We start from the raw sequence: 26,064 nt of genomic DNA on the forward strand, positions 1-26,064 counted from the left end.
CCCTCTTCAACTAATTTCACTCCCCACCAATCTCATATCAAGTATGTATACAATGCATACAATGTAGTTCAACACCATGAAGCTAATCATTCCCAACTGTAAGGTGTATGTAAATTATGAATGGATTTGAAGTTATAATTTAATCAGCTGGACGAAAGGTGAAGGCTATGCTGACAAAAAATATAAACATGCATGAGAAGAGGTGGTGCCGCTTTTAAGTCCCATCAACTCACAAACAGCAACTAACTCAGACTGCGTTTTTTTGACAAGGCAGTCCTGCTTAAATCTTGAAGGGAATACATAAACATATCCCTCAGCCCCATCCATCAAGTATGTACTTAGAGAGAAGATATTACAAATATTCATGCTGCCTTCATCTCTCCATGTCATCCCCCTGAGCTCCGCACTGTTCCACCCTGCCACTGATTTAGTAGAGGCTGTGACACAGCTGCCTCCTGAGGGACATCTCAGCTGTCATGGGTCTCGTCTATAAACAATTCTGCTCTGCTCCAGTCTCAGACAGACAGATAGACAGGCAGGCAGACAGACAGAAAGACAGACAGGGCCCCCCAGATTAGGTGCCACGTTGAGTCTTTGCGCATCAATTGTCAGAACACCACTTTCAAGAGAAGTTTTAAAGATACGTGCGCAGCTGAAATGCAGCCATGTAGCTGCTTCCAAACCATGTATTTCAAACAGAGATAGGAGAGTACATATGTAGTTCTTTACTTTTGCAGATATAAAGCTTTCTTTTTGACTAAGACTTGTTTGTTTGTTTTTGCTGTTTATGTTATGTTTGCTGTATTACTCTGGCCAAACATGTTCCCACTGAGAGATTTGAAGAAATGGTTTCAAGGTTGAGCAGTGATAACTGGACCAAGGTGGAACTATTTACTACATATGATATACAAAAGTTTGCTTAAATATTATCTCCTGTCAAAAAAATCTCAAAAAGCAAAAATACACATTTTTCTACACACAAGTTTTGCTTTATCGCTGCAGTTTCCTCAACCCTTTCCAGCAGGTTTCAAAGCTGAGATGTGGCTTTGGCAGCTCATATATAACTGTTCAGACAAGAGAGGTGACCTGAATATTAATGTGACTGCTACTTTGACAACTGTATCTGCAGCTAATAAGTATAGTATATATACTTTTTTGATCCCGTGAGGGAAATTTGGTCTCTGCATTTGGTCTCTGCAACCCAATCGGTGAATTTAGTGAAACACAAACAGGTGAAGCACACACTAATCCCGGCGCAGTGAGCTACCTGCTTCAATGGCGGTGCTCGGGGAGCAGTGAGGGGTTAGGTGCCTTGCTCAAGGGCACTTCAGCCGCAGCCCACTGGTCGGGGCTCGAATCGGCAACCCTCCGGTTACAAGTCCAGAGTGCTAACCAGTGGGCCACGGCTGCCCTCCAAATGTTGACATATTGTTGACATATGAGAAATATAAATCTATATGGGAATTCAATTTAACAACAAAGACTGACATTTCTTCAGTGTTTCTATGTTCTACTGTATATTCTCATTTTAACATTTCGTTGCAGATATGACACATCAAAGTCTGTCATATGTCACCATTCCTCCTCTGACGTGCTCCACTGAAATATGAATTCAACTCAGGAAGGTTAAAAGGAAATAGACCATTTGAACTTAAAATCTTGCCATATTCCCATCTAATCAAAAAGCAAAGCACGATATGCAGCAAAAAAAAAATCATTCCACACCAGGAAATCTCATGCTCCACGCCTGAACAGCCCTTGTATATACACTTTCCTGCGACCTCCCTCCCTCGCAAAAAACAAGTCTTGGTCCAATTTGCATGAAGTCCTCTGATTGGCTCCTCTGGGCTCGTGCCTCAGTGCCCTGCTGCGAGTTAATTGGTCGGGGGTTGGCAGCGAGGAGCCGTAGTCACTGACAATACACATAAATAGGAGCGTGGGCTCCGTCCTGGCTCCAGACGCACCTGTGCTTTCACAGAGAGAGAGAGAGAGAAAGAGAGAGAGAGAGAGAGTTACACCAGACACTTCTCTTCAATACGCAGCACTGATTCAACAAGTGCAGCAGTCCGCTTGACAGAGCACAGAGTTTTTCGGCACCCGACAAACAGAGAGATCTCAACAGCACAGACGGGCTGACAACAAGACAGACAGACAGACGCAGAGACGGAGAGGAAGAAGACCTTTTTGAGATAAACAAAATCAAAACAAGAAGACAAAGCCAGATGACCACCAACATGGAAGTGAAGGACAAGTCTCAGCTGCGTCTCCGCCTAGTGTTCCTGGGGGCGGCCGGCGTGGGCAAGACGGCCCTGATCCAGCGCTTCCTGGCGGACACCTTCGAACCGAAGCACCGGCGCACCGTGGAGGAGCTCCACAGCAAGGAGTACGAGGTGGGCGGCCTCAAGGTCACCGTGGAGATCATGGACACCAGCGGCAGCTACTCCTTCCCAGCCATGCGCAAGCTGAGCATCCAGAACAGCGACGCCTTCGCTCTGGTCTACGCCATCAACGACCCCGAGTCGCTGGAGGCTGTGAAGAGCCTGCGGGACGAGATCCTGGAGGTCAAGGCGGACAAGTGCACGCCCATCGTGGTGGTGGGCAACAAGGCGGACCGCGAGACCGAGCGGCAGGTGGCGTCCGAGGACGTGGTGTCCACCGTGGAGCTGGACTGGAACAGCAGCTTCCTGGAGGCCTCGGCCAAAGAGAACGACAACGTGGTGGAGGTGTTCCGCGAGCTGCTCCAGCAGGCGCACCTGCCCAGCCAGGTGAGCCCGGCGCTGCGGCGCCGCCGCGAGACCTTCCCCAAGGACATCGGGCTCCTCCGGCCGCCCATGAACAAGACCAACAGCTGCACCGTCTCGTAACTCGGGGGGGGGGGTGGGGGCAGGGGGGCAGCTCAGAGGGAGAGAGCAGGGGCAGAGGAGGAAGAGGAAGATGAAGATGAGGAGGACGTCCGGGGGCAAGAAGCCGCTGGGTGATGAGACGACCCCACACCGGAGAGTGAGACTCTGGGGAAAGCTTCAGGTGGACATGTGAATGCTGACGGTGGCGCTCAAAGTGCATCTGACCCCGAGTCCAAGGTCACTCTGACCCATCAGACAGGCGCAGGTGAGACGGATACTGAAGTGGGGACAGAGGTGGACACGTGTAAAGAAGACTCATCTCACAGGGTGAACTGTGACATGAGAGCACGGCTGTACAGGCTGAAGAAGCCCTCTGTGGCCACATGCATTTCATATGCTTTATTTTCCCCTTTGCACAAGTCATGGTAATAGCTTCTGGTGTCCAAAATATGATCAATGAAAAGCTTTTTTTATGTCCTTTTTTTAAAGTTTCAATGTGTATATTTTGTTCATTTGCAATTTGACTTCAAGAATGTTTGTCAAAGTGAACATACACATGTATTTATTGCAAAAGAAGATAAAAGCCCAGGGTTATTTCCTGGTTGTGAACATGAACATGTTTGTGTTAAGTGTGTGGAATCTGTACAGCTGGAGGAGATTGTTTACAGAACTAGTCCTGTCAGAATTCAAATTGTTGTCAAAGCATGAATCGAACTTACCCAATGTAAGTGAGGTAGTTGCAGACATATGTCTATTATGCACTTTCATTTCGAGTGTTATAATATATTTTACAGTTGAACCAATTTAATGTTTAGTGTAAATATGCTTTACGTTTTTCTATCATCAATAACTGTTATTGTGCATTGTTATATGTGGAATGACCTTTACACAAATAAAATACAGAGGAAATAACCGCACGTGTTTTCTTTTTTGGCGCCAGCCCAGTATAATGAAGAAGCCGTGTTTACAGCTGTTATCACGGTGACATTTACATTACTCGTGATAAAACTATAGGCTTCCCTGGGTGGAGAAAATAAAAGGCTGTTTAACGAGTTAAGGCTGGATGACTGTGGGTCTTTCAACAAATGACTAGACAAACATTTTAGGCTTTACCTGACATCTGTCTATTTGCGCTTGTGAGAAAGTTCTGTTGACATTTGGACAGCCTACCTTATCCTGCTTAGATAGGCCTAGATCAGATTCCTCCCGGAACACTGAAGCCCTTAAACCTTTCCTATTCAGTTTGGCTTCTTTCATTAAACCTACATCCACATTTTCATTGAATCAACATATTCCGCCAATGAAAGACTTTGAAGAACTACGCTTTGGTGTTGAAAAACAAAACATAGGCTATGAAATAAGCTAGCAGACATTGCCCCCTACTGGTTAAATCTGACATCTCTATGCAACATCCAGCTTATCAGAGCAATTCGAATTCTGAAGTCGTTAACATAAGCACCACACTCACCTTCAACATTCACCTTAAAATAATAAATTGTGTTGACAAAATGGACAGCCCATCGAGGAATAGCCTTTTTGTTTAAGCAACTTCTGTATGTGTCATTGAAAATTAGTTAACCCTTTCCCTCCCCATAAAACATCCATAAAACCTGAACATGCATTTACATGGTACACTGGTAAACACATGGTAAACGTCCAGTGGTACACTAGCCCCCTGATAACATGCCTATAGGATATGTAATATTGTGAGAGGGGTGTCTTCAAAGGCGACACAATGAACCCTCTGAGCACACACTCAGATACAGAAACCACATGGCACGACACAGGCCCATGTGTTTCCCCTTTCCCTCTACTACGATACCAGGGGCATTGTTTCCTTACCGACACACGAGGAAGTGGCCTGTGGGCCGTTGCTATCTGGTTCCTCTTCGAGCTGGGTTTAAATAGTCGGCTGCACTAGCCTCAACCCCCCGCACACACTTACAGCTCAGCAACACAGACGTGGATGTTACAACCATCGAGGTATGTGAGATAAAACAAATTGTTGTTGATGAATACACAGAGAATTATTGTATGGATATGTGTAGGTTATATACATATGCCTTACAAAACCTCACAATATGCAAAGTCTCTTTTGGGGAAGTGAGGTTTTCCGTTGACACGTCAACACTCAATAAGCATATACTGTACAGCAAATAATTTTAAACTGCTTTGAGCTAATATACTGTAACAACTCTGAGAGCAAAAGCAAATGCTTTTTTCTATGCACTACTACTAACCCCATTCTGTGTTAAAAGTGTCTATCCAAAGCCCTCATCCTGTCTTTGCCCCTGGACTTGGTCAAAGCTCCACAGAGACTGCTTTAGGGAAGCCTGAGGAGTTTAGAACAAGTATAGGGTCCTCGACTCTGATGTGATCGCACTTTGGACCAAGTACTGACACCCCGTGTTGTGGGAAAAAGCCAGTGGGGCATGTTGATTTATGAGCTTACGAGCATGTTGTGCAGGCAGATTGGGTGTGGCTGGCTGACTGACTGTTTGGTGTAAGGTCAGCAGACACATGGCTGGACTGAATGCTACATCATCAATCACACAACACAGTGTAAATGTTAACCTGTCAGCAATCAGTCAACTCACGTACAGTACATCTACATCACAGCGAGTGATTTAAAAGACTGAGAAGAAGACTGTAAGAAAAGAGGGCAAAAATACTTTATTGAACCAAGAAGAAAAGCTGATGGTAGTGAATGTAAACATAAATCCATATTAAGCGACTTTTGCTTTTGTAAGCAAAAGGCGGATGAAAGCCTCTGGGTGGTGGGAGCGTACAGGATAGACATGTTTAGCTTGAGGCTTCTGGGCTGGGCACCTGAACTCAGGTGGATCCAAGTCCATTATCTGGTAATGCAACTCCTGTCTTGGGGCTAGGCTGTTCAGCTAACACAGACAGAACATCACAGTGGAGGACTGTGTGACAAAACACAGACGAAGGCTGCATGCATGATTTATTTATTTTTTTTAAAACTCCAAGAAGAACTGAAAGTCATTCAGACCAAGTATTGAAATCACACCCTAGTAAAGGCTGCGTGGGGACGCGAGGTTCCTCACTGAAAACATCAAACTGTCGAAACGAGAAGAGGGCAACTCCGTAATGTCTGCACATTAAGGGCCTTGCATACAGTAAATCCCCCTCACCTCAAAATAGTTTGGAATAATTACAAAGTAAAGTCCTGTTGCCTTGGACACTGTGCACAGCTTGAGTGTTGAAAGATGTATCGGTGTCTATTTAAAAACAAGGAAACAAGAAGAAACAGCTTCTGCTTTACTGCTCAGTCACAGTACAGTAAGGAAATAAAGGAAACATGGACCCATGTCCAGAAAGGTAGACTGTATACTGGAGTGGGTATAATCATTACAGTGTTGTACTCTTAAGGCAAGTCATTAGCTTTCAATATGGACTTTGAATAAGCCAGGGAATCGGGTTACTTCAAAACTCATCTTTTTTTTTCAATGTCTTCATAAATGTTTTTTTTAGTTGAAAACAAAAAAAAAAGAGAAAATGGCAAGGTGAAATTCAGGCATACGGAAAACATTCCAAGTTTGATCTCCAAAAGCTATGAAATCTAGTGTCCTTCTATGAAGTTAGCTTCTGCTAAGCCTATTGCTACAATCAAGTGCAGGAAAATAGAACTTCCCAAAGGATGTCTCAGAAGACAATGCATGGTTGAAGCACACTGTATTAGGCAGGCATGCATCACATGGAAAAAAGAGTCATCTCACATGTGATTTTGCATGTGAGTGCAGTCTTTTCTGCATTTGCTACATAGTCAAACATAGTTGCCTAGATCAGACATACAACACCCCTATATAGAGATAAGAAATGCTAATAGAAGGCAAGAGTGGCTGGATCCTTGGTCTCACTGCATCTTGGCCCCATGTCTTGAGTGTGTGGGCCTCTGTTCATGTCCGTGTACGTGTGAGAATTTGTGGGTGGGTTCAAAACAAGTATCTGCAGTGGTTTGTGAAAGCCTTTGTATTTGTATTTGCATACGGTAAATATAGAATGTACGAGAGTGTGGTGCTCGAGTAATATGCAGTGTCAGTATCAGTGTATGTGTGTCTGTATGTGTGTGTGTGTATCTGTATGTGTGTGTGTGTGTGTGTTTGTGTGTGTGTATCTGTATCTGTATGTGTGTGTGTGTGTGTGTGTGTGTTACGATGGGTAACAGGCTGCCACTTGGTCCCTCCTCCCCCACCCCAGCGCTCCTGCTGGTCTGTCTGGGCTCCTTGGCCAGGCTCAGTCGTCCACGGTGATGTTCCGGAACAAGTAGGCCATGGACTCGCCGTTATGGGTGCGGCGGATGGCCTCTGCCAGGATCATGCTCACGTCCACAGTCTTGATCTTTGGGCACTGCAGCTTCTGCACCTCGTGAGGGACCGTGTTAGTGACCACCACCTGAGAGAGAGAGATAGAGAGAGAGAGAGAGAGATAGAGAGGAGAGAGAGAAACAGGATGTTGAACTAACTAATAATAATCACTCAAGTAACAGAGCAACAATGTCATGATATGTTAATGTACCAATGTGTAATCCTGTAAGTTGTATTACATACAGATGTCGTTAACTATGGTAGCTAGAGAGGCCATTGAAGTATATTCCACAGAGCAAAGTCACAGAAGACCATGTGAGAATAAAGTTTGTGCTGATGCAGTCCAGATACAAACAATCAGGGACTAATATATGACTGTTGCATTTGGGGAAGTTTGAGCTGATCAAGTTCCCTCCTGTGAAGTATTCCGTAAACTGAAATCTATTTTGTGGCTCAACAGCGCCCTCATGTGTCTTTTGCCTGTCACTGGTGAACCCTGAGCAGTTTTTCCAAAAGCTTTTTTACAGTGTTTTAGTGACCGGACTGGACAAATTCTGCAATTTAGTTTAAACTAATCTGATGTCATGTGATTGAGAATGGACATAGGATTTAGATATCAAATAACACAACAAAAATTCAGGTATAATTGAAAAATCCAAATCATTGTAATGCCATGTAACCAGGTTTAAATTAGTAAGCATCATACATATCAACATCTATGGATGAAGCAGTGCATATAAGAAACCCTTACCTCATCAATGGCAGACTCTTCTATCAGTCTTGGGGCATCAGCGGAGAGCAGGCCGTGGGTGGCCATGATGTAGATCTTATAGGCACCTCTCTCCTTCAGAATCTCAGCAGCGGCCACAAAGTTCTCCACGTCGTCTATGATGTCGTCCTGTTAACAAAGTGAAGATGTTAAAAAAAATAAATGCAGTTCAACTAATAAATCTTTAACAACTTCCATCGGCTTGTTTGTTTTGCTATATTTCTGTCCTGAATGGCATTTCTGCTAGTTACAGTGTCTTGAATGAACAAGAGTGGAGGACAAATGAATTCACAGTAATGTCAGCATAACTGTGGATGTCTTCAAACTGTTAAGTCACAGTGACTGTTCCACAGAGTATGTAGTAAAGCATTCTTACGATAATGATTGCGATTCGGCCACCGACATCCCCCACCACACTAATAGGAGGTTTCTCTTTCGCCATCATCACTGCAACACAAAAGAAAAACAATTTTCAGAGATACACAGTAAACAAAATATTGACACGTCAAATCACAAATAAACAAGGGCTAATTATGTCAGGTAAATTAAATTAAAATGAAATTCCAGATGACCAGTGAGAATGCATTAGTCCACTGCACATGTCAATGAAGATCCAGTTGAACTACAACTATGATACCATATAATTGGCTCAGTTAAAAACAGCAACTAGTGATTGATTGCTGTATACACCAACAGCAGCTAATGATTCTTAAGCACTGGTATCAGACTCAAAATAGAACGCAGGAACACAAGAGAAGACTCTAAGGAGGAGGATCCACTCTAAATAGGCCATGCAAACAAATTAGAACATCGCCCATGAGAATGTCATATAGGCAGTGTATCTAAAAGCTCCAGTCACCCATTGAAAACTGCCTCCTTCATGCAGCTTTGCCCAAGACCAAATAAGGCCTCTTGCCCAAGACCAAATAAGGCCTCTTGCAAATGATGTCATGAGAAACATGCGCAGAAAACAAAAACTATGAAAAGATATGAACTGAAACAAATTGGTATTACCCCCAGGGGAACTGGACCAGAATAAAACACTGCCTTGTTAGAGCTAGCTTTCTCTGGTCATACAAAGGAAGCTGGCTTTGGACATTTTAATAAAGTGATCTATGGAATAATGAAATCAGAGTAATGTCTCTCTAATGTGACTTCTATAGGTGCTCAGAGAACACTGAAATGATTTCAGTCAATTGAGAATAAAGTTGATGGCTTGAGTGTGGGCAAGCTATAGTGTAGTGTGTTAGCTATAGCAGACTTCTCATCACGTTTTCACGGCTGTGTTAACACAACATCGCTAACAGGGATGATGACAGTGAAACAGGAACTGTCTGTGCTCTGCCACCAGCTGAAGGAAATGAGCCAATTGGGAAGTAATTATCTTATCCACCTCCTGCGACAAAGCCAAATCAGAACTCTGAGAGGATGGCTGCTCAATATGCAGAGATCATCTGACCATAGCCAGGATCTTCAGAGCGAAAGGAGAGAGAGAGAGAGAGAAAGAGAAAGAGAGAGAGAGAGAGAGAGCTTCCAATCTTAGCCATTAAGAACAAAAGGAGTAAGACGAGGAGGCGTGCTGTATTCACACCTTCTACATATACATGTTATCTTCAGTTCAATGGACCCATGTGGACTGGGGGTCTATTTTTAGGGCTATACGGATCGTAGGAGGTGACTGGAATTCAAAGGGGTTCATAATGGCTGGAGGTTGAAAGCCCTCAGGCAGGGGACAATGGGAGTTTACATGCAGGAGGTTGAGATGGGGGAGCCGTCGTTAGCGTTAGCGTGGTGGCTATATTCTAGAAGCAGAGAGGAGAGAGCTAGAGCCAGAGCAGCGGCCGTACTTGGAAGCTCTATTCCAGGGAACGGTGCTTGGTGCCTCCCTGGGTTGGCAGTGGAGAGACGGATCACATAACAAAACACTTTAGTTCAGACAGAGCCATGAGTGCACAGCCACACACATGCACATACACACACACACACACACACACACACACACACACACACACACACACACACACACACACACACAAACAAACACAAACAAACAAAAACAAGCACACACAAACACACAGACACACACACACACACACACTTAGAGCAGAAACAGCATTCCAGTGCCTTCTTGTCCAGGCTAACTGGATATGGAACAATGTTTTGTGGTGAGAAACCACAGGTGACGCATACCACTGCAGGGCGAAGGCAACAGCTGTGCTTTTCCCAGTCACAGCCCTGTCACAGTCATGAGGGACTTACACACCGCACACCCCACACCCAAGCAGTCATCAAGCCACAATCATTTAAAATCACTAACGAAGATATATGTGAAAGATCTAACCTAACAGCTAAACATTTAATTGTGGTCCTCCAGTCATTCAAAGACAACAGCAGTGAGGTGTGGTGAGGTCTGACTCTGGATCAGTGGTGTCTTAGGCTCTGGGAATACCCTCACCCACTCAGCCTCCCATTCTGCTACTACTCCACACACAGGGAGAGTGCTGACCCAACACATTGACCGAATAGGACCTCCACACACAGGGAGAGTGCTGACCCAACACACTGACTGAATAGGAGCTCCACACACAGGGAGAGTGCTGACCCAACAAACTGACCGAATAGGACCTTCACACACAGGGAGAGTGCTGACCCAACACACTGACTGAATAGGACCTTCACACACAGGGAGAGTGCTGACCCAACACACTGACCGAATAGGACCTTCACACACAGGGAGAGTGCTGACCCAACACACTGACCGAATAGGACCTTCACACACAGGGAGAGTGCTGACCCAACACACTGACTGAATAGGACCTTCACACACAGGGAGAGTGCTGACCCAACACACTGACCGAATAGGACCTTCACACACAGGGAGAGTGCTGACCCAACACACTCACCGAATAGGAGCTCCACACACAGGGAGAGTGCTGACCCAACACAGTGACCAAGGAGACCAGAGGAGCTCTGCGGCACTAGAGGGATGAGTCGGCCCACTGCCCGCACTGCCCCTCTGGCTGCTATAGGGCGCTTGGTACAGTACTCAGGAGAGATGCACTATGGGAGTGTCAAGTGGGAGTGTTTAGCACTGAACAAGTGAATATACAGCACAGGGAGAGCGTCCAGCACCAAGATCCATGCTGTGTAATGAAAGCCGAAAACAGTCAAGTGAGGTTCAATATGGAATTATTTAACCTAAATGGTGATGGTCGGTCGCGGAGAGGGCATGGCTTTACCATGAATTTTGCTACATCAAGTTATAACCAGGTGGAGCAGGTTTGTTGTTTTTCAAGCAAAACAACAATAATTCTGAGAGAAAATGTATTTTGGCAAACAAGCTCTCAAGGGCTTTGGTTAACATGACCAGGCATTTCAGAGAATTAATTTCAGCAACAAATGGCTGGATGCACACTAATAGTTACTTTTGTCGTGTCCATTCCCACAGAGACGAAATGCGCTCCGAATGACCGGAGGCTGCCCCGATTCCCAATAAACACTCGAGTCACGAGTGGCGGTCACCCAAGCAAGAGTAATCAGAACATGAACTCCATGTTCTCCGCACTACAAACAGCCTTTAATTGCCTGTTAAATGGCCGGCGTGTCCACTCTCCCCCGGGATCAGAGGCTGGGAGTGGGGAGGGGAGAGTGCTGTAAGAGCTTAGCTGGGCACTCATCTTGGCGAGACGTCCAGCCCAGTCGTTTCCTTCCAAGGCTTCAATAAAATCTTTGAGTGAATAACCTTTCATTCCACAAAACCTGGGAGAATAATAACTGTGAATGTGTGTTTTGTGAGTCTTTGTTTGCATTTTAGTGCTATAAACCATTACCATGAAGTACTGTATTTAAAGTGTGTGTTTTTAAAGTGCATTTTTAATGTGTGGTTTCAAATGTGTGTTAATGACTATCTTACTATCTGCTCTTAAGAATTTAAAGTGTGTGTGTGTGTGTGTGTGTGTGTGTGTGTGTGTGTGTGTGTGTGTGTGTTAAGAGGAGAGGCAGTTCCTTACAGGGCAGGTCTAGGCCGGGGTGTCCACTGGATGAGCGGACCAGAGGGGGAGACTGACGTCCATCGGCCATGTCTGACTCGGAACACTGCGCCTCTCCGTGCATCACAGCGAGCCCTAAACGCAGCCTCTCCGCATAGGACTGAGCTCTGCATGAACACACAAAATATCTTCATGATGAATTCAGTTCATCTTCATGAGTTAACACATTACCGTAATTTCCCAACTATTAGCTGTGGTTTAGACATTGATTTTGCAAAATGTCTTCAGCTATGAGGTTTAGTACACGGGGACAGTTAATTTGGTATTAATATGTTTTTTTTTTAACTTGCATAAAACTCTGTCCTGCGGTTTACGCACAATGTGGCTAATACACAGGAAATTACTGTACAACAGTCTTTTTTCCAGATTTAGTGGGGTCTAAATCTGGAAAAACATGAAGGTGCAACAAGACAAGAAGTCACATTTTTGGCTAGTCCCAACTATCTGTTACAACGGTCAAATTCCTACTCAAACCCACACAAAAAACAAAGGATCCAGTGTGAAAGACCTGCGGGATATATTTCACACAACATCTCTATTTCCCTAATTGATTAGCTACTTTTTACAAATGCCATTAACAAAATGTGGTATTTTCCACAAAAGAACGTTCAAATCCTGGTATTGTGTTCTATTGCTGTTGTATTCCACACTCCTACAATACTGACAAGCATGGCCAGAATATTGTGCTTCCAAGTGACATTCCAGATCGCTATAATACTGTAACATTAGACTTTTGGATGAGATTTTCATCCAATGGAACCGTGAAAATAAAGTGAGTGAAAGCATCCATTGTTTCCCTGTGTGTGTGTGTGTGTGTGTGTGTGTGTGTGTGTGTGTGTGTGTGTGTGTGTGTGTGTGTGTGTGTGTGTGTGTGTGTTTAAAAGGCCTGACCTTAACGTTGTGCACATTATGTTATGCCAACTGAGCAGCAGGAATACATCCTAAGTAATCCCAACCTTTCTTTACCTCTTTGCAGCCGAGGGGGATTTGGCGACAATAATAGCATTTCTGTAATCTGGGATCTGAACAGGAAGAGAAAATGAGGCGATATATTACTAACTGACCATGATCAGTTTGCACCTTTCAAAGAGCACTAGAATACTGTAGTTTTTTACTTAACTAAACAACTCAGAACAGCAACATATACATTTCAGAACTTAATCTAAAGGTATGACTTTAAAATATTGAAGTTCAACATCAACTCTTCAACTTTTCAATGTTAAGTGACTGCCATCGGTCAAATGTCTCAGCACCAGAGAAAAAGTGCCTCAAAGCAGCATAAAGAAACATAACAGATCCCATAGATGCAGGTAGACTGTACTCCTCCGCACCTCCTCCTGGATGTACTGGATGAGAAATGGCGAAGCCCGCAGGTTGTCCACGGGGAAACCGAAGAAGCCCTGGATCTCCTTCTGGTGTAGATCCATGGTGATGATGTGAGTTAAACCTGTCAGGCAGCAGGTGGTAAGAGAGGAGAAATTAACACTTTGGTCGGGAAGGTGTTGATGAGGCTGGTGGCCTGTACTGCTGTAGTGTTACCCTGCAGTTCCACCAGAGCCAACAAGCAGCTCTGCCATCTCAACTCACTTACATTTATTCATTCAGTTGACACCTTTATCCACAGCTACTGAAAAAATGATTATTCACATTCAAGCTACATTGCAAAGAAGACCAAATAAACAAAAAAAGCAGCTAGAAGGATGTAGAATAAAGTGCATGGTAAAGTGCATGTTTGGTGTGTTGGGTTTAGGGATGTAATGATTACCGGTATAATGGTAAACCATGATAAAAATGTTGACGATAACAATTACCGTTTTCATTTCAAATATCATGATTATCATGGATGATTATCACGGTGTGGAAACCGTGTGTTTAATCCTTCCCAGCTTCATCCAAGCCTGCTTTTGACATACAGTAGGCATGGTACAATGAAACAAAACTGGTACCCTACTGATTCTGTTATCTACTTAATGGATTTAACTGTGGCACAAAGCCAATTAAACATGACCAAGGAAAAAGTGAACGGGTCAACACACAATGTCACGGTAACGTTATGCTATGAATTAAGAATGCTCAGCTCAGCCAGGTTTGTTTGTGCAGTCAGGATGTAGGCCTATGAATGTGAATGAAAATATGCCCTTCTCCAGTAGCAATAGACCACCTTAAAATGCACCAGAATAAAAGAATCACATCTACTCAGTAACAATCTTTTAGCCTCCCTCAGCACCCCCTCTATGAGCACCCTCAGATGAAAATGAGTTCCAGTGTCCCTGGTTAAATGTTGCACTTTTGATAAGGTTTTGCCTATATTTTGTAATAGTAAATGCTGTCACACTTTTTGAAACTATTTCAGCTTGTGTAGGCCTATTAGTCCTTTCTGAACATATTGAGCACACTTTTAAAAATATCGCGATAATACCGAAAACCGTGATAATTTTGGTCACTATAACCGTGAGGTTACATTTTTATATCGTTACATCCCTAGTTGGATTGTTAGGTGTGTTGGGTTGCTAGGTGTGTTGGGTTGTTAGATTTTTGAGTTGTTAGATGTGTTGGGCTGTCAGATGTGTACGGAGAAGAGGTACTCTCTGAAGAGTTCAGTCTTCAAGAGCTTCTGAAGAGTTCAGTCTTTAAGAGCTTCTTGAAGATAAAGAGGGACACCCCTGCTCTGGTGGCACCCGGGGGTACTACAGATGAAAATAATCTGGATTGCCGTGTGTGTAGAAGTGGCAATGCCAGAAGACACTGCTTGGACGAACACAGCGGTTGAGGACTAACATAAGCCTTTGGGAGAGCATTTGAGTGAGTGGGAGCAGACCCAGCAATCACTTTCTAGACAAGCATTAGCAGTGTTGGGGAAGTTACTTTTAAAAAGTAGTGTTTGCTCGTTACTCGTTACTTCTGAAAAAAGTAACCCGTTACTTTACTTAGTAACCCTCTATGGAAAGTAACTTATTACGTTACTCGTTACTTTTACGTTACTTTTGTTGCTCGACTTTGGGCAGAACCCAATATCTGTTCCTAAATGTGTAGGCCGACATAAAGTTCTACTATGGAGGACATAACAGGTATTTATTTTGTGCTCTTTATTATAAAAAATGCCACAAACAGAGCACTTGACAAGAAAACATTGGGCTTATACTGTAGGCTTCAACACCACCACTAAAGCCCTATGAAACAATATCAAATAACATAGCCTCGCTACATCTTGGGCATATAGGCGAACACAAAATATATGAGGGCTTTTTTTATAGATTTATACTCCTTCATTAAACAGGCGCTCCTCCGAAATTTGATGAAAAGCTTGTGCAAATCGTATCAATAGGCTGGCAGTTGAGTTAACGGCAGTAGACAAAATCAGGGGACAGTGTAGGCTAGGCTTAGCCTGACGAGCCAGACCCACATTTGCTGCCGCTAGGGTGCGTCTAGATTTCTAGGCTAGGCTAGGCTACAACTAACACTCACATTCCTCCCCTTTGTTTCAATGAGTTCGAAGTACTAGACTACCTCCATCCCTCAGAAGTTAGCGTCACGTACCATGTGGAGCTATGATTGCACTTCATGCTACCAGCCTCTGTCACGTAGGCTGCTGTGTGGAGCTTGTGCCTATTGCGCAAGCGCGCAACTGAGAAAGCAGCGTCGCTGTCAAATCTGTCCCTGGGAAAAGTAACGTTGTGCCGATATGAAAAAGGAACTACGTTACGTTACCAAATTTTCAGTAGTAACGCGTTACACTACTTTTTACTCAAAAAAGTAGTTACGTTACTGTAACTTGTTACTTTGTAACTCGTTACACACAACACTGAGCATTAGTGACTCTTCACACACACATGCAAAGCCACAAGCAAGCTATTGACAGCCTGCCATCCTGCTGAACAGTAATTTGTCAGGGAAGTCACTGTAAACCTGACTACAACTGTGGTAGATTTAAAGGCTAGTTCCCTGTTCAGGAAAGACTGGTAGATGGACAGAGAGATGGATATACGCAACACAGTAGCTACCTGCTTTGGCCAACATGGACGCCAGCAGCTTGCACACAATGGAGCCCCTCTTCCTCATCTTGCACTGCTTGCTGTAGGGGAAGTATGGGATCACCCCGATGATGTTCTTAGCGCACGACGTCTTCAGGGCGTAGGCCATGATCAGCAGCTCCATGATGGCGGTGTTCACATCTCTTCAGGAAAAAAAAAAAAACAGAGAGATGACAGAGAGAGAGAGAGAGAAGTGGAAGAGAGAGAAGATTTTATTGAGGCGAAGCATGGTGAGGTGTCAGTCTTTCTATTGATTGGAAAATGTAAGTGGTCTATCCATCTTCTGTAAGTAGTAGTAATAGAGTAATAGAACCTGTCCCACTGCACTTAATCAGAATGAATGACAGGCTTCCACTTGGACATCACAATTGGCTGCTTTCATTTCAGCTCGATTATGAGTAGTTCTCCTTTTGAAACATGAACGCCATCTTGTATTACCGTCCTGACACTGTGCCAATACTGGCACTCGACTACAGCTTTTCCAGAAACAGGCGCCTGGGCACTTGTGCCAAGGCATGCACGTTTAACCCTGTATCTGAGAAGCATTTCTCAAGCCCATTAGACCTCTTTAAAGGAAGCAGCCATTGTTCACGTAAAGCACAAGTCAGCTTTTCTCCATGCTTTTAAAGTGAGTCTTCCATTTTTATAATTGACCTTTATGTCAGGTTCCTACCAACAGACTGGTCCATCAATGGAAAATAAGGGAGTTTTCTGTATAAACGAGGTCGTGTAGGTCCAACGCTGATGCGTACCATGCAACCTCCAGAAACCCCAAATGCATCATTACTCCCCAATTTTACAAATTCATCTTTCTGTATGGCATGCACCTTGAGAATGCACCCATGTAAGCCTCTTCTGTTGTCCACTGTCAAACTGTTGGCAACACCCAAATATCCAAAAAGGCAATAAAAATGCCCTATAATATTTTATAGGCAGTAATAATGTTATGTTATTATTAAAATATGTTTTGTTACCGTGTTTTATTACATGCATTGAGAGAATTTCTTTATCACTGGTCTCTTGCAGTCACCCCCACAGAGCCAGATGTAATGCCCTAGTCCCGGTCTCTTCTGTAACCAGACACTAATGAGTAAGTGATGGAAGCTCTGACCTCGCACTCTTCATGTTACCAGCTCACCTTACCAGCAGGAGCTGCCGGACCAGATCCTTTCCACAAAACAAAACTCTGCTAATGTGCTGGACTGAGCAGCCCCACAGGCCCCCCAGTGTTTCCCATACATTCACTTATATGTGGCAGCCCACCACAATATCAACACTGACCACCAAACAATGATTTTTCATGTTGTACTATTTAAATGGGATGGAATTAGTTTATAGAAGAGCTATGTGCACCTTTGCACAGCCTCTCCTTGTATCTCAACAACCTAAATGCACGTTTAAAGAAAACATTAACAATCCTGCAGTTGTTGGCATAAAATGGCATCATAACCACGCTGCGTTAATTTGTTAAAAACTGTTGCATTCAAGTTAATTCTGCAAACATACCACCACAAATATAATTCAATTCTGTGGGAAACACTGCCCCCACAACCATGCTAGCTAAGCTAAGCTAATCAAAAACTGCGGTGTTGGTATATAAAATGATGCAGTCATAGACAGATAGCTTCTTTAATCTTTAATCTTAGTGAGTGCCAGGTCTATCACCTCAGTGGACTGTCCCCCTGCACACACAGTAACGGACACAGTTTAAGACAAACACCTGAGAGCCATGCCTGAATGGATGACTCGTTAAAGGGTATGACCTCGGGACAGGACTGCTATTGCACACTAAGACTAACTCACACCCCACGACACTAAAAGAGTGTGCGACTGAAATAACAGAAACGGATGCCAACATGCATGGACAAAGTTGAGTTCCTTTACTTTAATTCCTTTACTTTAATTCCTTTACTTTTCTTTTTTGTTTTGAAAAGAAATTCAAGTACCATCAGGTATGTATTTAGATCTGCTACACTTCTGATATGAAAACCCATGCTGTGTGTCTGTCTATAAGGGTCACAAGAGGCCAGTACTCTTCTTCATCCAGTCATCTCATCTGTGCTTCCATTCAACTGGACGTGAAGCAAAAGTGAAGGCATGCATTCATCTGTGTCACTGCACCCACGGAATGGAACTCGATCACGTAAACAAGGCCTCACCTTACAGACCAGCACAGAGTCTTTGTTATTCACAACAATATGATTTAAAGAGCATAGCCACTAGCCACATTTTACTTGCAAGGACAATTAAGATGGCATGGAGTCAATTTATAAGACCATAGATCGTGCAACAAGGTAAAAGAAAAGGTAAAATAATGAGAAATACAAACATACAGTCATGGCTGAAATAGTTCCATGAAAAAAGCAAAAGCCTCAATTTTTTCTTTGTAATTTGAATTTGTAATTTGAAACTGACAACAGTGATCAGTATTTGCATTCATAAAAGTTAGACTTCACATTTGACTCAACAGAATATTTTAAATATTAAAACAAATGCAAATGGTATTGATTGAAATTGGTACCTTAAGAGACCTTTAATCACTTCCAACAAATGCTTTCTGTAGCAATGAATGAGACTTCTGCATCAGTCAACAGATAGTTTTGCCCACTCTTCCTGAACAAACTGCAAAGTGCCATCAGTAAACTGCATGTTTCAGCTACTTTCAGAGATGTTTGAAGAGATTTAGGACTGGACTCATATAAGGCCACTTCAGAAAAGTCGAGTATTTTTTCTTCAACAATTCTTGGGTGCGTTCAGCCATGTGTTTTGGTTCATTATGCTGTTGGAGAACCCAATAACCTGTGAGTGAGACTGAGCTTTCTGACACTGGACTGTTTCACTCCAGGACACCTTTTAGTCCTGAGACTTTAATGTGCCATGCACAGAGTCTAGGCACCCTGGGCCAGATGCAGCAACGCATGCACCAAAACATAACCAAGCCTCCTCCATCTCTCAAAATTGGTATGGTGTTCTTGTCTTGGACACCTTCATCTGTGAACATAGAACTGATGTAACTTGCCAAAAAGCTCCAGATTCACCTCATCCGTCCAAAAGACATTTCTCCAGCGGAACTGTGACCGGTCACTTAGAACCCGACCGATATGGGAGACCAAGACCAAGACCGATACCGATTTCGATATTTGAGGTCTTTGTTCTTATCTGTGATAACACCATGGCCGCGATAACTTTGGAAATGCTTTATGATGGTAGTTTTTGTTTTTTTACACCATTAAAGGAGAATTCAATATGTGTGATATTGACCTAAAGTGTGCTGAAACATGATACTGAGTGTGAATGTATGTCTCATAGCCCATCTCGGCTTGTCCCCTGCACTCCAAAATCTGGTGCTAGTTAGCCGATGCTACCAAAAGCTTTTTCAATGGGTTGCCGCGGCATCGGCCTAGCCATGCAAACAAATCACTGTTTTACACCATTTACGAGGTTCAATGTATGGCCACTTCATTGGTAGACTTCCGAGGGCCCTGACATTTAAAATGAGACCGATGCCGAGGCAACCCCATTGAAAAAGCTTTTGGTAGCATCGGCTAACTAGCGCCAGATTTTGGAGTGCAGGGGACAAGCCGAGATGGGCTATGAGACATACGTTCACACTTGGTATAATGTTTCAACACACTTTAGGTCAATATCACACCAGAATTCTCCTTTAACAGCATTAAGCAATGTGATACTATGTGTGATTGGAAAGGAAAATTGCATAATGTAAGATAACATTCATACTCTCATATGACTTAAGGCTTTAACACATTGCCCACGTTGCGTCTGCGTCTGGATTGCAGAAAGGCTCAGTTGCGTGTCGATTTTGGCATCCATGTGCAACAGGATACAGCAGCCACTCTGCTGCCACTCTGAGGGTGTTGTGTTGTGGCTTTAATATGTTTTTTCAACAGTGAAGTCCTCCACGTAGCCCACTGTTGTCCAAAACTGGACTGTAGGTGTGATCAGACACGATACCTCGACGTCAGAGTTCACCTTGGAATTTGTCTTCCAATATGTTTCTGTTCAGCCTGGGGTCAATGTTCCTCTTGCAGCCTCATCCAGTGAAGTCGGCTTCAGTCCCATTCACCTTAAACTTGTTAATAATACACAAATGTGTTCCCCAGAACATCAGGCTTCCTGGAGATGTTCTGATCATTTGTCTATCATGTTTTTTTCTCTGACTCAACTCTTTCCTCTGATTTCCCTGGTCCATGTTTATTTAGGTGATACCAGTGATACCAAACTGCAGTGACTACTTTTCTCCATTAAAATAGGCTGAATTATTGAATACAAGATTAAATGACTCAACCTTCTACTGTACTGTATGTTGCTTCAGTCCATCTGATAGACGGCAGAAACTGTGCTGTCAAATCTGCAGAAACAGCATGAGTTCTGGGTCAGCCTGTTTTTTTTGTTTTTTTCAAACGTAGTGGTGAGTGTCAAAAGTGGCACAGCACATTTCCAAATGCCCTTTGAGCTGCAGTGGCACGCCGCAGGCTTCACTGGCGGTCTGACCCCGCTGACTAGACAGCACTGCAACAAAACCAACTCCAGCGCGGTGACACCACAGCACTCTGTAGCGGCCTCGTTTCCATGACCACTGACACTAACACCTGACCATGATGTAGGTCACTCACTCACTCACTCAGTCCGCTCGGGCCGCTGAGAACACCTTACCTGGGGATTGTCTGGATGATGAAGATGTCTTGTCCACGCACAGACTCCTTCACGTCTACTCTTGTTTCTATCAGAGGAAGAAAAAAAAATGATGAAAATAGAACAATGTATTTCAGTCACCAAGGACGCTTGCTAACACACAGGCAAACTTTAGTGGCAACACAACAAGAGAAATACATGACAAAAACACTTTTCACCATCTAAACTACTCGACTACTCTGAGGATAACGTTATGCTTCAGTGTTTCCCATACATTGACTTATTTGTGGCGGCCCAACACAATATCAACATTGACCACCACACAATGATTTTCCAGGTTGTACTAAATTGTGCTTAAATCTGGTTAGCATCACAACCATGCTGTGCTAATTTGTTAAAAACTGTTGTATTCAAGTTAATTCTGCAAACCAACCCCCACAAATGGAATTCAATGCTGTGGGAAACACTGTGCTTGGATTAAGAAGCATGTAGTTCACAGACCTCTGTTGGACTCCTGGTAGACCACAGACTTTCCCAAGTCAACACCAAGGCGCCTGTTGGGGGAGATGCACACACGTGAATAGACTACGTATTTTCACAATCACCACCCACAAGACAAAAGTACTTTTACAACCCACAAAACAAACAAACACACACACACACAAACAAACAAACACATACCCACACCCAAACGTGCATACACACACACACACACACACACACACACACACACACACACACACACACATGCTCTTAAAGGAGAATTCCGGTGTGATATTGACCTAAAGTGTATCGAAACATGATACCGAGTGTGAACGTATGTCTCATAGCCCATCTCGGCTTGTCCCCTGCACTCCAAAAGCTGGCGCTAGTTAGCCGATGCTACCAACATCTTTTTCAATAGTGGTGCTTCGGCATCGGGCTAGCCATGCAAATAAATCACTGTTTTACACCCATTTACGAGGCTCAATGTATCTCCACACTTCATTGGTAGACTTCCGAGGGCCCTGACATTTAAAACGAGACATTGAGAACTTTGAAAAAGCACTGGTAGTTTACTTACAAGACGATTTATACAGACAGTATCTTCACGAAGTTTAGCGTTTGCAGCCATCTTGAATTTAGTCACGATAAGTCGAGCAACGAGTAAGAATGAACAGGTATGATAAGGGATCAGATTCCAAAAATAATTCAGTGGAAATGCATGGATTCCAGTTGCTGCTACTGGAAGAAACTGGAATCCATGCATTTCCACTGAATTATTTTTGGAATCTGATCCCTTATCATACCTGTTCATTCTTACTCGTTGCTCGACTTATCGTGACTAAATTCAAGATGGCTGCAAACGTTAAACTTCGTGAAGATACTGTCTGTATAAATCGTCTTGTAAGTAAACTACCAGTGCTTTTTCAAAGTTCTCAATGTCTCGTTTTAAATGTCAGGGCCCTAGGAAGTCTACCAATGAAGTGTGGAGATACATTGAGCCTCGTAAATGGGTGTAAAACAGTGATTTATTTGCATGGCTAGCCCGATGCCGAAGCACCACTACTGAAAAAGTTGTTGGTAGCATCGGCTAACTAGCGCCAGATTTTGGAGTGCAGGGGACAAGTCGAGATGGGCTATGAGACATACGTTCACACTCGGTATCATGTTTCAATACACTTTAGGTCAATATCACACCGGAATTCTCCTTTAAGCAACCAATTCCAGGGATTCCACAGTAGAGAGCACATACAATTGGACAAAGAAACAAAAGCAGAAAGCAGTTTATGACCAAATTCACTCCTACCTCCTGTGTTAAGCAAGCAGATAAAGCAAGGCAAGGTTATCAACTTCCTGAAGACAGCTGACTAAAACACTAACCATACTGTATGCAGCTATATGCAAGACATGAAGTCCACCTTTCAACACGCTGACCCCCCCAGAGGACAGAAGAAGGAAATGGGCACTCAATGACACAAGCAAGAGTTACAGAGGGGTGGTCCCTATTATGTTGACTGTCCGCTGATAACAGCCTCTCTCATAAAAATGGACACAAAAGGTTAGGGGTCATAAAAGTGTCAAGATAGTATGGACAAAATGGGTGTCCCTCTGCTACACGGAGTGACCAGCCCTCGTGCTGGTCTGTTTGTGCATGCTATGGCTAAGAGGGCAAGGCAGGTCAATAAAGTTTAAAGCCTCATAGTTGACGCAGCAACACAGCGCACTGTTGCACACTCGCCCATATGGGGCTGTGTCCTCTCTGCTGGGAGACGTCTGTGACTGTTAGAGGACATACTGTAGGCCCTGAAAGTGAAACGGAAAAAAAAAAAGATTATTATTTCTCCTGTAGTATTATGTCAGTGAAGGGCCAAGACAGTAATAAAGTAAAGAAAACTAACATCCTAATTCCAAAAGGGGGATTGTTAAATGAGAATGATCAAAAGAACAGGAGAACAGGGCAGGCCATTTTGGCCCACTCATAACTCTGCTGAATGAGGGGGCCATTTTGCTGGGCAGACAGTATGAAGCAGGTGGTCCCTTGTAAGTGGGCTCCAGCTGATTGTTTTAATGAAAGGTTAGGGTTCCCTTTCCCATCGCCCATCTCCCAGTGACAGGGCCAGGATGGATAGGACAAGTGGCTAAGGGACAGGACAGGTAGGAAATAACTGCCCAATTTCACCCCAAAGGGCAACTGCTCTTTCAGATCCCCCTGAGTATTTCAGTGTATGTGTGCTGTGTGCATCTGTCAGTTTGTCTGTAAGTGTGTGTGTGTGTGTGTGTGATCTTGAAATGCTTGTCCGACAGACACAGGACTGTGGCTGGCAGCCATTACCTGATTCAGCAGGATAGCCACCCCAGCCTGCCCATCACAGTGACACAGCACATCTGTTCAATGTCTCTGTCTTTGATCCCCATCATTTGGAGAGGGAAAAAAAACATCTGTATCACTGTACTCAGATCAGCTCTTCTAGGGAACAGCTCAGGGTTTAATGGGTTGTTGCTTGTGAGCCTTTCATCTTAGTTCATGTTTCCAGGACAGTGCCTTGCTTGAATCATAAATAACTGGTGCAGGCACACAGGCCATCCAGCGCAAGAGATCCTAGCAAAGGAAGTTTTTCTACCGGTGAGGGTCTCTAGAGATTGTAGGCTCAAAAAGTCTTTGATATGCTCTACACAATGGTTCTTGCCTCAGTAAAACATAAAATAGGTCTGACAGTAAAAATCCCTAAAGCCGAGGAAGACTGCTCAACGGTCATTTGACTTACTCCACAAACTGGCTACTTTGCTTGTCCAATACCTTAAAAGGCACTCTGCTGTTATGGTTTGTGCGGTCTTAAAACCCGAAACACGATACATGACCCAAACTCAACACAGAGAGTGCGGACCCTGGGCTAGTCCTAATGCCGTCCCGGTGAGTGATAGTCTGTTGTCCGAGCAGATCAGGGAGTCACCAGCACCTCGCTCACAGATAGAATGTGTCACTGAGGTCTGACTTGGCTGAGGGGTGAGGGGCCACACTCTGACAAAGACAACATGCCAGGCTGGCAGGCCAGCCTTGGAAAGAGAGAAACAGCAAACAGATGAGAGCAGACCACACGTTTAACTACAGTGCTCCAGGACATTCTTGTTCATCAGATATTCCAAAGGGGTTAACTGGGAAACACTAAAGCCTTCAGTAAAGTAAACAATTCAACCATGTAAGTATACAGAAGAAAATGTTAAAGCACTTACTCTGTGATCTTCTTGGCGAGCTCTGTGCCTGCTGTGGTAGAGTTGGCAGAGAAGACACGATAGCCACTTTTCCCGACATTCATTCTTGACTGATAATCATAGGACAGCTTTGGTGATTTAGAATGAAAGAGAAGAGACTTGTGAGGTCCTAGACGACTTTTTGGCATGTCTTCAACTGTTAGCTAACACTGATTCTCCGCAAGACAACAAATGTACAGTGGTATAATCAAGACAAGCTTTAGCTATGTGGCTTTCTATAAATGACAAACCTACACTTATAGTAAAGTAGACTAATATCCTATACTCTAGTCTTGATGCATCAGACTTGGTTATACAGACAACATTTCAACGACATATGCCCTGTGGCAGCTACGGCTAACTGGAACTTCAGTGACCCGTTTTCCTCTGTCGCTACCTGCGAAAAACAAATCCACCAGCATAGCACAAAAACTGTAGACTACTACCAGCAACGCTGATCAGAAGAAAGGTAACTTACTGAATACAGTGATTCTGCATTAAAAACCAGCGGGACCTCGGAAAAAGCACGAGCTACTTGCTGGCCTTAATTTTCTTATACGCTGTTTCACCGAACTAGGTATTACAACCCAAACCAATTCGAAAGCAACCAGCCACCTATGGGTGTAGACTACTATTAACTACGGTTAGAGAACCAGTCATCGATCGTTCGCACAACGATGGGTTTGTCTACCATGCCATAAACAAGGAAAAAAAACTGGGCAATAGCAACGTTTGTACTTCGCTCCTTAGGCGTATTACATAACAGTCGATTAACTGTTTCTAAATGTTGCCCTTTCACATCCTTTTCAGACTGTATTAAACGTGGAATCGGATAAAGGATAACAAAAATAAAGCTACACTTGCACCACTGTAAACTTTGTTGCAATGCGGTCAGAATAAAAAATCCCACAAACGTTTTCATTGGTTAAACCGAGTAGTTGACAGACAGTCCGATACAACCACTGTGAGTTTGGCATCACGAGGAAAAGAAGGCGGTTCCTGTTATATTTCAGCTAATCACATCTATGAAATGTCTACCGGTCAAAGTAGAGGATGTCCAAAACACTGCATTGCATTTTAGAGCCTGAAGGAGAGACTCTTCCGTTTCATTTGTAACTAGGCTTACAGGCTAGTGGGGCTGGGACTGCAGTGTTTCACTTCAGTTTTAAACTTGCCACAAGAAATAGAATGTTGTTGAGCTACTAAGCCTTAGAAATTAGCCTGTTTTAAAAAGTATAAAGAAACAGGTACATTTAAACAAATGTGACCAAAGTAACATAATTCAGTCAAAAGTAGGCTATAGTTGATGTGACTAGTCATGTCAATTTAATGAAACCACACAACAACAAGTTACAAAAATAAAGGACATAGGCTAATTCTAATTACATTTATTTATAAAAAGCAACAATTACCCAGCATTGTAGGAGTGAAAGGAAAAGGCATTTAAAGGGACACCAGGCAACGTTTTCGTGTTAATCATCTTCGTAAATCAGTATATGGTTAAATGACTCATTACGGGGCGAATGAAGGCTCTCTCGCCCGCCCCTACTGCCTGTAGGAAGAATATCCCACTTGCATGTTCGGTGTATCCTACCCGCCGACCGAAGCAGGATCAGTTTACAGCACAGAGGCAGGCTAACGAAACGCTAGAGATTGTTG

At 43.6% G+C, this 26,064-nt stretch overlaps 2 protein-coding genes across 3 annotated transcripts; one reads left to right on the forward strand and one right to left on the reverse strand.

The window, feature by feature from the left end:
* The first annotated feature begins 1,976 nt into the window (after positions 1–1,976).
* LOC121719818 (ras-related protein Rap-2a-like) lies at positions 1,977–3,755 on the forward strand. Its single transcript, XM_042105599.1, has one exon. It carries the CDS (start codon positions 2,223–2,225, stop codon positions 2,862–2,864), a length of 642 nt encoding a protein of 213 aa, XP_041961533.1. The 5' UTR covers positions 1,977–2,222; the 3' UTR covers positions 2,865–3,755.
* A 1,742-nt stretch (positions 3,756–5,497) lies between these two features.
* LOC121719261 (phosphoribosyl pyrophosphate synthase-associated protein 1-like) lies at positions 5,498–25,322 on the reverse strand. 2 transcript variants are annotated; one of them, XM_042104725.1, is made up of 11 exons: positions 24,884–25,322; positions 24,388–24,494; positions 21,175–21,227; positions 20,695–20,761; positions 15,991–16,163; positions 13,321–13,436; positions 12,956–13,011; positions 11,951–12,096; positions 8,317–8,387; positions 7,923–8,069; positions 5,498–7,259 (listed from the first exon to the last, which is right to left on the reverse strand). In XM_042104725.1, the coding sequence occupies exons 2-11, from the start codon at positions 24,468–24,470 to the stop codon at positions 7,101–7,103; spliced, it is 1,071 nt and encodes a 356-aa protein (XP_041960659.1). In that variant the 5' UTR covers positions 24,471–24,494; positions 24,884–25,322; the 3' UTR covers positions 5,498–7,100. The 2 variants fall into 2 exon arrangements, with proteins under 2 accessions (XP_041960659.1, XP_041960658.1); XM_042104724.1 differs by lacking the exon at positions 24,884–25,322 and having other exon boundaries at positions 24,388–24,877.
* Between the last annotated feature and the right edge of the window lie 742 nt (positions 25,323–26,064).

Source organism: Alosa sapidissima, chromosome 9 (genome assembly GCF_018492685.1).
Source record: "Alosa sapidissima isolate fAloSap1 chromosome 9, fAloSap1.pri, whole genome shotgun sequence".
In the NCBI taxonomy this organism is placed as follows: domain Eukaryota; kingdom Metazoa; phylum Chordata; class Actinopteri; order Clupeiformes; family Clupeidae; genus Alosa; species Alosa sapidissima.